Raw genomic sequence first — 14491 nt, 5'->3', positions numbered from 1 at the left:
TCTTCCTTCAGATATCCATGTCTCATTCTCACTTTACCAGGAGTTGGCTTAAATGGAGCCTTATCAGAGCAGTCTTTCTTGATCACCCTGGATAAAATGGGACTCGTATCCCATCACTAACCCTCTTCTGCTTTTTCTCCCCAGCATTTACCACTTGACATATTTGTTCATCTCTTGTTCTTCACTAGAATGCAAACTCCATGAGAGTAGGCAATTTGCTGCATCCCCAGTACCTAGAAGGGTGCCATGCCCATTGATTGGCTAAACCAAAATAAATTGGGCAAATCAGAAGAAATACTTCCCCTTGGCATTTGTTTCCTGCATTCTGTTTTTCTTGATTTCTACACCACTCGATTATTTCCTGGACCTCTTTAAATGTGTGTCATTCAGTAGGAAGCAGCCCTATTAGGCAAATTCGCAAGACATGTCACCTTACAAGCTCTGACCCTAATTTAATACTGAATTCTCTCACCTCATCTCCCCCAGTAGATTCCACTTTTGCCTGAATGCCTCTCTCTAACTTCACTGAAACTAGAGTGTGGGTTTGTTTTGCAGAAATGGATTTTATTTCATTTGGAACTTTTAGAAACGTACACAAAGTGAGGAGAAGGCAAAAGAAAATATTTTCACCAAGCAGAAGCACCAAGACATCTGTCAGTGTGGATATTGTAAAAGGCAAAAATACCCAGTGATCTGGCAACTGATGTTCTCTGGTGCCTGACACCATCGTTTCTGTGGCAGGTATGAAGCTAGACCCAGTTTCAGGCCACCTTGCTTTGCATCATTTGTTGTTTTCTTCCCATACACCACAAGAGGGCAGTCTTTCATCATACTCTACTTGAATTATACCAACTCTGTGGCACTGCACTTAAGAATTTCAAAGTGAAATTAGAATATTGTGCCAAAATTATTCACCAAAATAAAATGAAACACAGACTTACAATTTTATCCCAAAAGTCCTGTGACCAAAATACATCCTTAAATGGAAAGTCATCAGTTTAGCAATGATACAGGAAAAAACTTCCCATGTGATTTTATAGATCACATATACAGCAGTGTTTGTGGAAGGATGTTTTTAGGAATTGGAGCACTGTTTCCTTTTTTGAATTCATTCATTGTGGCAAATTGTAGTACACAGATGTGTTTTATCTCTGCAGACGGTAAAGGAGACTTTTATTAGCTTTTCATTTCAAGATATCTGTGTGTACTGTATACAAACAACAGAAGTTAAAGGAAGAGTAACACTCAGATTAGGCATCCCAGTCACTATGTAGTAATTAAAACCAATGCATATCACAAACAAGTCCCTTAGGTCTGACAGGTTCAGTCATTGCTTTCTCTGGGCAATTCCCTTTTGCTGCAAACCACAGAGAGGTAATTAAAAGAAAAATAGATCATTGAAGAGTTAGATGTTTTATAGCCAGATTTAACCCTAAAAATATGTCCCTAAGAGAAGGATTAAGTTGTACACAGGACCTTAAAGAATATTTTCTAGCACCTTTCTACACCTTTCCCTGCTTTATATTTTAAATGGCCTCTTGACCCTAATCAGATTTTGCCATGATAGCAATTGTAAAAATCAGTTATGTTTTTAAAAAAAACTATTGAAAAATTTATGAATAGTCTAATCTCTCTTATATTCATTCCTCGTGGAAAAAGAAAGGCACAAATCTTAAAAACTAAAGGAAGCCTAAAGAAGAAACCTAGACTTGGCTACATTTTAGAAGAAAATCAAGCCTTGTGAGTCTTATTCTCTGGCTTTGATCTGGTTGTCAGTCGGAATGGACTTGCCCAAGTGATGGCCCACAGAAAGGCCAAACTTCTTAGCTTTCTGCTCTTCCTGGACCTCCTTTTTCATTAAGAATCCTGCCTGAAAGTTTAGGTCAAAGAAACTACTTGGAACAAAATATAGTGGAGTCTCATCCCAGATATTCTCCAGGCGTTTCTTCCATCCTTCCAGGACCTGAAGTCGGGCATCCGCGGGGATGTGCCCAATGCTGTATGTCAGTTGAGGTTCTAAGACCTGGAAGCCACAGAAATGCAGAGTGCCACTCTGGGGATACACAAAGCACAAAGGTGAGTCACTACAAACCCCGAACAGTTTGTACCATATACAAACCACAAAGGTTTATCTGGGCTTTCCAATAAGACACTGACATGGAGGCGGAGGCGGAGGCACCGTGCAGAAGCAGTTCAGAACTGTATTCTCTCACCTTCTGCTCCCAGACCTAGCTGCCTGTTATCTATTTTAGCCTATTCAGCTGTGCTTTTCTTCATATAAATAAAACCTTGAACCTGTGCCAGCCTAGAATCTTCTGCCAGAACTGTCGGAAGTTCTGTTCCATAAGGGAGAGTTGCAGCTGCTTGGTAGCCGCTCCCTTGCCTGCTGTTCCCTGCCTCTCCATAGAACTAGATGAATCTTAACAAACGGTGCTTATCATCCATTCTCCAATAGTAATATTAATTCTCCAGTATTATAGGTGGCCACCTCCTTTGCTCTTCTCTCCACCCCTCTTCCTTAGAAGAGATTATCCTGAGCCCAGTGACCACCAAAAATCATACTTCAGACTTCAGTTTTATTCACTGAACTAAAGCATTTCTTAAATTGGGGTGGAGGGCACTCTAATAGTCTGTGAGACTATTCTTGGAGAAGGATAGGAAGATCGGAGAGATGTCAGTCACCTGGAGAGAATCAGACCATGTGGCTGCACTAGTGCTCGGTTAGGAGAGTGGTGTGTGGACACGTGCACATGGGTTATTCTGTAAGCACAGGGGCCTGGGAAGACAGGTAAGTCTTAAAAGAAAACTCCCTGTAGTTGTGAATCATTACTATGCTTTCACCTCAGATCTGTTTTCAGTTGTTATCTTGAGGATCTGGACCCCATAGAAAGCTCAATTAGGTAATCCCCCCGAAGGTTCACTGAAAATGAGGTACCTGAATTGGCCAGAGAATGATGTTCATGTCCCCGTGGACTCCCTGCAGAGAGTACATGGAGTCGCTGCCACCAGTGGTGATGGACAGCACTGCCTTCTTATTCTGTGAAAGAAAAGACATCACCCTGAGCATCTCCTTGGTGACAGGAAGCTAATGAAACAGCCCCAGGGAGAACACAAACATCCACCCATCTGCTGTTGGTGTTACTCCTCTGAGCCACTCAGTATGACTCTGCAGAAGTACCTGCCTGGAAGGCGGTACCACAGACAGACAGACATGTGAGCAGGGGCAAGCCAAGGATTCCATACTCCTGGGTGTGGCAAATCCGGGGAGATTGTCATGTAAATGCAAAACCAGTGTTGACTGCTGGTGCCTAGGAGTTACTTGTTTACTGTTTTATTCTGTCTCCCTACAATGCTAGGCATAGATCTAGGCATGTAATCTAGAAGGTCAAATATACTTTCTTATATAGTAGTTGGGTCTCTGAAAAATGAAAACACACTATTTATTCTTACTATGGAATGTTTCAAACATAAAGAAAATAGTACAATTGACCCTTGAACAATGTAGGGATTAGGGGTACTACCCCCCACACAGTCAAAAATCTACATATTACTTTTGACTGACCAAAAATGTAACTGCTAATAGCCTCCTGTTGACTGGAAGCTTTACCAATGAGAACAGTGGATAAACATATTTTGCATGTCATATGTATTTATTCTTAAAGTAAGCTAGAGAAAAGAAAATGTTACTAAGAAAACATAAGGAAGAGAAAATACATTTACAGTACTTATTGGGGAAAAAATCCGCATATAAGTGGACCTGTGCAGTTCAAACCTGTGTTGTTCAAGGGTCAACCGTATAATGATGCATCTACCACCCAGCTTCAACCCTTGGCAGATTGCCATTCTAGTTTTATCTAATCCCCTTTCCTCCCTTTTCCCTGGGGTATTTTAAAACAAATCCTAAACATCATGTCAGAATGTCTGTTAAAACTTAATTATGCATCTCTTCCAAAGGGACCTGGAGCCGGACCGTAGTATCTAATTGTGCTCAAAACTCTGCCTCAGGCCGAATCTCCCCAGCACCCAGCTGTTAGAAAAAGCAGAAGCATCCACCTACCCGGAAAGGTCCCTTGTCATACATGGCAGCGTACGTGTAAGCAAACTCCCCGATGAGCACTCGCTCAAACCAGCCTTTCAGGATGGCAGGCACTCCAAACCACTGCAGTGGGAACTGTGGAGGGAACGACAAAGAGGCCAGGTCGGGGCGGCACCAGCACAGAAGAAGGCTCAGGGTCCTCACTGAGGGCGAACCTTTCTTCAGGCCCCAGATCATTCCTCCTGGAGGAGACAGTGCATTTAGAGACAAGAATCATCTCGTCAGTCAACCTGACACTCCTGTTTCTACCTAAAGGTACAAATGTTGGGTAGGTCTGAAGAAGGCCACATGCAAATGTTTGTTTCTCTGAAATCATGTTTGGCAATGCAGTTTAGACAGCAAGGACTGCAGACCAATGTGTGATACCTAAATCAGTATTTTCTCAGGTGCTTGTCTTAAAGTTTTTGTATCAAAAATATGAAGCAGCCCTAGCTGGTTTGGCTCAGTGGATAGAGCGTCGGCCTGTGGACTAAAGGGTCCCAGGTTCGATTCCAGCCAAGGACACATGCCTGGGTTGCAGGCTCGACGGCCCCCCTCCCCCTGCCCAATAGGGGGCATGCAGGAGGCAGCTGATCAATGATTCTCTCTCATCATTGATGTTTCTGTCTCCCTGTCCCTCTCCCTTCCTCTCTGAAATCAATAAAAGTATTAAAAAAAAATGAAGCATGTACCTTGTGCTCACAAATGTAAAATCCTATCAGTTAGAATAAACAGAACCACTCAGATTTGCAAACAAATGATCAGTGTGACTAAGGTTTATCAGGGAATTCCCATGAGAAAGTCTTGTTGGGACTTTGGTCCTGATAAAAGCAGAGCAAGAATTATTATCAGTATTTCTTCTCCTTGACTCATGATTTAAAGGCAATGGCAATGGAACAAGCCCAGACAGAAAAAATCTTGGACACAGAAGGAATTTGTAGGAATTGATAGCTCTCTCTTTGAAGGATTTCTGACCTACAGAAAAGGGGGTAAGGAAATAGAGTTTTAGAACAGAAAGAACACTGGATTGAAAGTGAGTTGTGTTCTCACCCCAAATCTGTCACTAACTTGACGCCTGACCTTTGCCACACAAACCCCAGACCACCTTTAAATTTCATTTGCTGCATCTATAAAAGGTGGGGCTTGAATGATCTCTAGCAGCATTTCCTATTACATTTAAGACTCTCCCACTGACAGGGACCCGATCTGCAGCTTTTAGGAAGAACGGATAGGTAGGGTGTCTAGGCAAGTAGATTAGCTTCCCTTGGATGTGCTGCAGTCAGAGTTGAAAATAGACGTGGTTGGTTGCCGAAACTGGTTTGGCTCAGTGGATAGAGCATCAGTCTGTGGACTGAAAGGTCCCAGGTTTGATTCCGGTTGAGGGCATGTACCTTGGTTGTGGGCACATCCCCAGTGGGAGATGTGCAGGAGGCAGCTGATCGATGTTTCTCTCTCATTAATGTTTCTAACTCTAACTCTATCTCTCTCCCTTCCTCTCTGTAAAAAATCAATAAAATATATTTAAAAAAGAAAAGAAAAAGAAAATAGACGTGGTTGGCTTGCAGGGCTTTAAGAGTTGACTCTCCCTCAAGTTGTTTTTGGAGAAGTGAGTAAACCGAGCAGGGGACTAGCCCTTGGCACCTTGATATGAATTAAAGCACTCCTTCCCAGGACACGTTATTCCCACATTGAAAGACTCATATAGAGCACACTGATTTTTCTAGAACTAGACTTTTCCTGTCATATGTTGGGAAACTGTTAAAATAAATATACAAATCTGCAGTGCTTACATTGCCCTTTAGTATGTTGCTATTTTGCAGTGACAACTTGCACAGTTGTACTGACAGGATAGTAAGGAAAACATATGCGTTGAATAGAAGCTAAATTAAAAGACCACCAAAGTCCTTTCCAATTCTAAAATATAGTGATTCTGAGATGCGGGATTGAAAGCCACTACTGCTGCTGCCTTGGCTGTACTAGGATAAGAAAGACACAGTAGACATCCTGGACCAAGAAGGCATCCTTTGTGGCTAATGGCTTGTGGCTTTGATTCATGGCAACAGGCCTTGGGTAGAATAAGACTGCAAAGGTAGGATTCTTTGCAGATGACTGAATAATTGCAAAAACCACAGCCAATATCACCCTTCTTATGATGTTTTCACTGTCATATACATTCCATGTTCAAGATCAAGAAGCTAGTTGGAATTGATAGAAACAAAGTCATTGAGTACAATCTGGTATTTTCAAAAAAATATGGCTTACGAGAGGCATATACATTTCCAGTACTGACTGCTAAATGGTGAGGTGGCTTCCAGAAGAAAGCCCATGGTTTGCTGCTGAAACACAGTAAGCAGGACGATACGTATCAGCTGGTATCACTCCACAAACTGGCCAGATGCTAACAGAGAGAGGGAATGCAGACTTCACTGAGAGATCCCATGAAGAATCACTAATTGGTTTATTGCAGCATTATTTACAATAGCCAAGACATGAAAGGAACCTAAGTGTCCATCAATAGACAAGTGGATAAAGAAGATATGGTACATATACAAAGTGGAATATTACTTGGCCGTAAAGAAGAATGAAGTCTTACCATTTGCAACAGCATGGGTTGACCTAGAGGGTATTATGCTAAGTGAAATAAGACAGACAAAGACAAATACCATGTGATTTCACTTATATGTGAGATCTAAAGAACAAAATTTATGAAAAAATAAAATAGGCTCATAGTTACAGAGAACAGACTGATGGTTGCCAGAGGGGAGAGGGTGAGGGAGCTGGGTGAAAAGGTGAAGGGATTAAGAAGTACCTATTGGCAGTTACAAAATAGTCATGGGGATGTAAAGTACCACATAACAAATATAGTTAATAATCTTGTAATACTAAGTATGGTCCCAGGTGGGTACTAAACTTATGGGGGGAATCACTTCATAAGTTATATGTCTAACCACTATATTGTATACCTGAAACTGATATAATGAATGTCAACTGGAATTGAAAAATTTTAAAAATCACTAATTGAAAAAAAGATTAAGACTGACACGTCATCTTCAAAGTTGCATTCATATTTTCAGAGTAACACAGCCCGATTCACAGCATCTATAAATCTGTGTAATGCTGTACATTTGAAGTAATGACCTTTTTTTTTTTTTTTTTACAGAGAATGCAGTAAAGGGGGTAAGTGACTTTTCTAAGATCACATGGCTAATTAGAAGTCAGGTCTAGGACAATAAGAATTCAAGTGTCCCACTCTGGCCAGTGTGGCTCCGTTGGTTGGAGCCTTGTCCCGTGCTCTGAAAGGGTTGTGGGTTTGATTCCCAGTCTGGACACATACCCAGGTTATGGGTTCAGTCCCTGGGCAGGAGGGTACAGGAGGCAACTGATCAGTATTTTTCTCTTTCTCCTTCCCTCCTCTTCCCCCTTCCTCTCTCTCAAATTTATAGTAACATATCCTCAGGTGAGGATTTAAAAGAAAGAATTCCTCAATTAATATTTGACAAAGGAGGCAAGAACATACAATGGAGCCAAGATAGTCTCTTCAATAAATGGTGTTGGGAAAATTGGACAGATATATGCAAGAAAATGAAACTAGATCACAAACTTACACCATACACAAAAATAAACTCAAAATGGATAAAGGACTTAAATGTACGACAGGAAACCATAAAAATTCTAGAAGAATCCAAAGGCAACAAAATCTCAGACATATGCCGAAGCAATTTATTCACTGATACAGCTCCTAGGGCACTTGAAACTAAAGAAAAAATGAACAAATGGGACTACATCAAAATAAAAAGCTTCTGCACAGCAAAAGAAACCATCAACAAAACAACGAGAAAACCCACTGTGTGGGAAAACATATTTGCCAATGACATATCTGATAAGGGCCTAATCTCCAAAATTTATAGGGAACTCATACAACTTAACAAAAGGAAGATAAACAATCCAATCAAAAAATGGGCAAAGGACCTAAATAGACACCTTTCAAAAGAGGACATTCAGAAAGCCAAGAGACATATGAAAACATGCTCAAAGTCACTAATCATCCGAGAGATGCAAATCAAAACAGCAATGAGGTACCATCTCACACCTGTCAGACTGGCTATCATCAACAAATCAACAAACGACAAGTGCTGGAGAGGTTGTGGAGAAAAAGGAACACTTGTGCACTGCTGGTGGGAATGCAGACTGGTGCAGCCACTATGGAAGACAGTATGGAGTTTCCTTAAAAAACTGAAAATGGAACTCCCATTTGATCCTGTGATCCCACTTCTAGGAATATATCCCAAGAAAACAGAAACACCAATCAGAAAGGATATATGCACCCCTATGTTCATAGCAGCACAATTCACCATAGCTAAGATCTGGAAACAGCCTAAGTGCCCATCAGTAGATGAATGGATTAGAAAACTGTGGTACATCTACACGATGGAATACTATGCTGCTATAAAAAGGAAGGAACTCTTACCATTTGCAACGTCATGGATGGAACTGGAGAGCATTATGCTAAGTGAAATAAGCCAGTCAATAAAGGAAAAATACCACATGATCTCACTCATTCGTGGACAATAGAGACCATTATAAACTTTTGAACAATAATAGATACAGAGGCAGAGCTGCCTCAAACAGATTGTCAAACTGTAGCGGGAAGGCCGGGGTGGGTTGAGGGGCAGGAGGTAGGGGGGTAAGAGATCAACTAAACGACTTGTATGCATGCATATAAGCATAACCAATGGACATAAGACACTGGGGGATAGGGGAGGCTAGGGGACTGTCTAGGGCGGGGGGATAAAATGGATACATATGTAATACCCTTTGTAATACTTTAAGGAATAAAAAAAAAATAAAAAAAAATAAATAAAAAAAAAGGAAGATAAACAATCCAATCAAAAAATGGGCAAAGGACCTAAATAGACACCTTTCAAAAGAGGACATTCAGAAAGCCAACAGACATATGAAAACATGCTCAAAGTCACTAATCATCCGAGAGATGCAAATCAAAACAACAATGAGGTACCATCTCACACCTGTCAGATTGGCTATCATCAACAAATCAACAAACAACAAGTGCTGGAGAGGATGTGGAGAAAAAGGAACACTCGTGCACTGCTGGTGGGAATGCAGACTGGTGCAGCCACTATGGAAGACAATATGGAGTTTCCTCAAAAAACTAAAAATGGAACTCCCATTTGACCCTGTGATCCCACTTCTAGGAATATATCCCAAGAAACCAGAAACACCAATCAGAAAGGATATATGCATCCATATTTTCATTACAGCACAATTCACCATAGCTAAGATCTGGAAACAGCCTAAGTGCCCATTAGTAGATGAATGGATTAGAAAACTGGTACATCTACACGATGGAATACTATGCTGCTGTAAAAAAGAAGGAACTCTTACCATTTACAACGGCTTGGATGGAACTGGAGAGCATTATGCTAAGTGAAATAAGCCAGTCAATGAAGGAAAAATACCACATGATCTCACTCATTCATGGATAATAGAGACCATTATAAACTTTTGAACAATAATACATACAGAGGCAGAGCAGCCTCAAACAGATTGTCAAACTGCAGCGGGAAGGCCGGGGAAGGGTGGGGGGCAGGAGGGCGGGGGGTAAAAGATCAACCAAAGGACTTGTATGCATGCATATAAGCATAACCAATGGACATAAGACACTAGGGGGTAGGGGAGGCCAGGGTATTGTCAAGGGCCGGGGGGAAAAAGGGACACATATGTAATACCCTTTGTAATATTGTAAGTAATATAAAATAAATAAATAAATAAATAAATAAATAAATAAATAAATAAATAAATAAATAAATAAATAAAAATAAAAGAAAGAATTCAAGTGTCCCTACACCCTTCTGATGTCCTACCACACCTGAAAAATCACAAGGTCTGCAGCTTCCAGCTTCTTTTGTTCAGCCACAATATCTGGGCTCAGACGGCCTTCTTTATAAGCCAGAACAGACTCGGCAGGATACTTAAAGTTCTCAGGGTCCTTCAGTTTACCTGCAGAGAGGAAAGGGGGCGGGGGGCGGTGAGGCCTTGGGGCCAAGGTGGGACCAGAGAACCCACAGGCAAGAAGTTCCACAAAGACCTAACTAAAGGGGGAGCGGCTCCTACCTGTAATGTCCTTTCTGGAGATGACGGGATTGAAGTTCATGGCATACAGGTCTGACACAGTGACCCCCCATCCTTTCCTCTTCAGAGCCTCTACAGCAGCTTCCTTCATGGCATAGTTGAAGGATGTCCTCTCTGCGTGAGCCAGTACGATCAATGCTTTTCTGCCTATTTTGACACACCCAAAGCATATGGTAAAAAATAAGTTACCAGCCTATCAGATTGGCAAAACAACTTAGGACAAGCAACATCGAGGGCTATCAAGATTGCAGGAACACTGGCACATTGCCAGCGGGAATATCAACGGCCTCCGCCTTTAAGGAAGTTATTAGGCTGAAGCTCTTAAAATTTTAAAGGCACATAAACCTTTGATCTAGCCGTCCAACTTCAAGGAATCTGTTCCCCAGACTGAAAGCATCAGGACACAGGAGCAAGGATGTGTACTGTACCATTCTTTCCATTGGCAAAAATCAGAAATAACCCTATTGTCTATTTTGGGGGGAGCATTTAAATAGATTATGGTACATACATACTACAGAATATTATGCTGTTAACCAGAATGAGCCCTAGCTGGTTAGGCTCAGTGGATAAGAGCATCAGCCTGCAGACTGAAGGGTCCCGGGTTCGATTCCAGTCAAGGGCACATGCCCAGGTTTCAGGCTTGATCCCGGGTAGGGGGCATGCAGGAGGCAGCCAATCAATGATTCTCATCATTGATGTTCTCTCTCTCCTTTTCTCTCTGAAATCAAAAATATATTTTAAAAAATAAAAAAGAATTAGTTAACAATATATACAGGGTCCCAGAAAGATATCCAGGATATATTAACTGATAAAATGAAGTGAATGTGAATCCATTTTTATTAAAAAACACACACACACACACACACACACACACACACACACAAAACTACATATAGGTTGTCCCCCAAAAATGTAGCATGCTTTAACAACTGACACCTGTTAAGTGGAAATGAAATATCTATATATATAAAACCCTAATATGCAAATAGACCAAACGATGGAACTGAACAACCGGCCACTATGACGTGCGTTGACAACCAGGGGGCGTGCACGGAACATGGCAGGTGTCTGCAGCAGGTGGAAGAGCACAGAACATGGCTGGCATCGGCCGCGGCGGGATGGTGGAGCAGGTGAGCGGGGACACCAGACACAGCAGGGCGCCAATAGCTATCATCGGGGTGAGCCTCTGGTGGTTACTGAAAATTATTTGCTCCCGCGTGTGCTGTGGTCCTGCCGGGTGCTCGAACTTGTTGCCAGCGAGGGCCCCGCTTGCATTTGCTATCAGCACCCAAGCCACCACTCACACCCACTGCCAGCACCGACCTCGCTTGCACCCGCTGCCAGCAGTGCCGGTCCCCTGATCACTCAGCATCGTCAGCAGGTGCAAATGGTGGCTGCAGCCCGGATTGTCCCCGAGGGCGTCTCCACCTCCCCCTGCTCCTGAGGGGTGATCAGGGCAGCAGATGCAGCTCACACCCGCTGAGGGTGCAGAGCGATTGGGGCCAGCACCAGCAGTGCATGGGAGCGGCGGCAGGAGTGGGGCTGCTAGCAGACAGGTGGCAGGGGTAGGGGGGGTGGGGAGGAAGTAGGGGGCCTGCAGCGGGAGGGGGAGGGGCCAGGCAGGGGTACGGAGGATGGGCTGAGACCCTCCCCTGTGCCCACCTCAGCGTAGCTGCCCACGGTTCCTTTCAAGGTGCACAAATTAGTGCACTGGGCCCCTAGTATTTTAATAAACACTGCCTTTATAGTTATCCAAAGTGTGTGTATACATCTTTGGAGACACCCTGTACATGCAGGTAGATTTGCACTATATTGGTATGAGGGGAAAAAGATATGGAATGATCATATTATTCGAAACTATTAATAGTTTTCTGAGATAAGTAAGAGATGACAAAGGGGTTGAGAGGAAAGAGGAACTTTTTCTTGGCCATGTGTGTACTAGTGAAGTTGTTAGAATAAGCATGCTTTACTTTTGCAATAACAGCAGGTAACGGCTGCTTATTTTGTGCTGGGCACTGCTCTAAGTGCTTTGCACTCTTTTTTTCAATTGTCACGGTAACCCTCAAAGGAAGATACAATTAGTATCTCCATATTATGGATGAGAAATCTGATGCATACAGAAAAGTAAAGCAAATTATTACCCAAATTTACATAGTACGTGGGGAAGCTGGAATACTTTGGAAGTGTAGAGACATAAATAAATCCATGCTACAATGTGGAGGGAGAGGGGAGGAGTGCCCAGGACAGGGAGTTCACCACCTCTGTTTCTCCTAATCATTGGCACCACTGTCTCATATCTTGCTAATGCTTAAACGGGGCGACCGTGGGTGGAGCTCAGAGAGAAATCACCTGCAACTGTTTTTGTCTTGTTTGAAGAAAATGAACTAGAAAAAGCACATTTAAGCCTTCAGCTCTCTACCTGCTTTCATCATGAACCACACCTGGCATAGGCAGCGCCTATGAGGTTAAATTCAGCCAGGTGTGCGCTTCAGGCCTCTGAACGCCAAAAAAGAAGGTCTCCAAGCTTGGTCCTGGCATTTCCGACTCTATAAACTCTGATTTGGTGGGATATCAGTTTGATGAGGATTTAAATGCTATGAAAGTGATTTACCTGCTTTGGAAGGCCTGGGGAAATGGAAAGAAATTTCTGAAGCTGCCTCCACAAATTTCCACCGCCTTCCTTACCAACTCTTGGACTGAGCACTCTTGGAGAAAGGTGAGTACCTTAAGCGCTGACTCGCCTTTTCTTTGCGATCTACCTTTGCGTTAGTAACATGTGTTTGCTGAACACTGCTTTGCTAGTTTTTATTCCCTTGGCTTACTTGTTATCGATATACACATTATTTACTTCTTATCAATATTAACTAGCATTTCCTAAGTAGTAAAACATGAAGTTGTTTCCCAGAAAATGAGAAAGTCAGGAGATCTATGCCTTGATTTAGCTATAGGCATGCCTATTACCATAAAACAAACCAAGAAAAGGCACAAACAGGAAGGATATAGTTGTAAGAAATACAACTGCCCTGATTGGGTAGCTCATTTAGTTAGAGTGTCATCCCCATATGCCAAACTTGGATCCTGGTCAGGGCACATACAAGAATCAACCAGTGAATGCATAAATAAGTGGAACAGATCGATGTTCTCTCTCTCTCTCTAAAATAAAGAAAAAAAAGAATTCACCCAGAGAGAGGTGATAAAACACATAGACAAAGAGCCAATTTGCCTGATAGGAGAAGCAAGGGACAAAGTTCCACTGGGAAGCCGTCCGCTTTAGGGCTGGCCGAGTAGGAAAGGCTTCAGAAGGGGCTGCTGTTGGAACTGAGTCTTGGGGGACAAATTAAATTCTCAACGCCTGTAGTTTCAGATCCATTTCTGCTGGTCTGCAGGCCATTCTGCTGCAGGAGCGACCACAGCTGACACCGCTGAGGACACCTTGGTGCTGCATCTCCCTGCTCTGGTTCATTCGCAGACCTCGTAGGGTTTACCGGGGTGGGTGGGATAGAAATAGGAGCTCCCCTCGCCCCCGATGCTGGTCAGGGCTCATCCAGGACCCTAAGGCCTTCACTTCTCCAGTTTTGAGCCCAGAGAGAGAACTCAGGGCCGAGCCCCTCCAACTTCCAGCCGAGGAACGGGCCGGGCGCCGCGGCACTCACCAGTCATGGCTCCGGCGGTGCGCTGAGTGGCGGGGCTGGTGGTGGCGGGCTGGTGGCTGGGGTAAGGTCTTTGGAGGCTTGTGGGTGCTGCCAGCCGAGCCGAGGCTGCTTTATATCTGGCCTGGCCCAACCCGGGCCACACGAGCCAAGTACCCAGCAAAGGCGGGGCGGCCACCGGGGCCCTGGGATGCAGGGCGGAGCTCGCGGAGGCTGCGGTTCCAGGAAGGAAAGGGGAGACGGGCCTGGACGGGGGACCTCGGGACCTGGAAGAAGGGTCCCCTAGGGGTCTCCTGGGAGGGAGTGGGAGGTGTGCCCATCTGGCCACAGCCCTGCAACCGCCTTGGGAGCCAAGGAGGCAGTTCCTGGTGGCGTCCGGGCTCTGCGCCGAGGGAATCTGCCCCGTGCTCGGGATGGGGCGTCAAAAGGGAGGTGCGCGCGACCGCGGCCCTTTGGTTTTAGATTTGCTGACTCACTGTGACTTGGGGTTTGGGTATTGAGGGCAAAGGCGTACAAATCTGAGACTGACCGGGATGCTTGCTGCGGAGAAAGCGTTTTCTTCCTTTGCGAGGTCCGGATGCGGCACTTGGAGCTGTGAGTGCCCGCGCCAGTCCCT

The 14491-nt window shown here is 43.8% G+C and overlaps 1 protein-coding gene across 1 annotated transcript; it reads right to left on the bottom strand.

Moving 5' to 3' along the window:
• Positions 1-1156: 1156 nt before the first annotated feature.
• On the bottom strand, positions 1157-14181 carry NQO1 (NAD(P)H quinone dehydrogenase 1). The gene is made up of 6 exons (XM_059667613.1): positions 13879-14181; positions 10208-10372; positions 9963-10093; positions 4058-4171; positions 2936-3037; positions 1157-2053 (listed from the first exon to the last, which is right to left on the bottom strand). The coding sequence occupies exons 1-6, from the start codon at positions 13883-13885 to the stop codon at positions 1748-1750; spliced, it is 825 nt and encodes a 274-aa protein (XP_059523596.1). The 5' UTR covers positions 13886-14181; the 3' UTR covers positions 1157-1747.
• Positions 14182-14491: the final 310 nt, after the last annotated feature.

Source organism: Myotis daubentonii, chromosome 15, assembly GCF_963259705.1.
Source record: "Myotis daubentonii chromosome 15, mMyoDau2.1, whole genome shotgun sequence".
NCBI lineage: Eukaryota > Metazoa > Chordata > Mammalia > Chiroptera > Vespertilionidae > Myotis > Myotis daubentonii.
The sequence above is the reverse complement of the archived record's forward strand: the minus strand, read 5'-3'. Positions and strand labels throughout refer to the sequence as shown.

Excerpts from the sequence above, each read along its gene's own strand:
- NQO1 (XM_059667613.1), bottom strand. Across the intron at positions 10,094-10,207 it reads CTCCAGAAAGGACATTACAG|GTAAACTGAAGGACCCTGAG; the intron begins GTAGGAGCCGCT and ends TCCTCTCTGCAG. Across the intron at positions 4,172-9,962 it reads CAGACCTTGTGATTTTTCAG|TTCCCACTGCAGTGGTTTGG; the intron begins GTGTGGTAGGAC and ends TTCCCTCCACAG.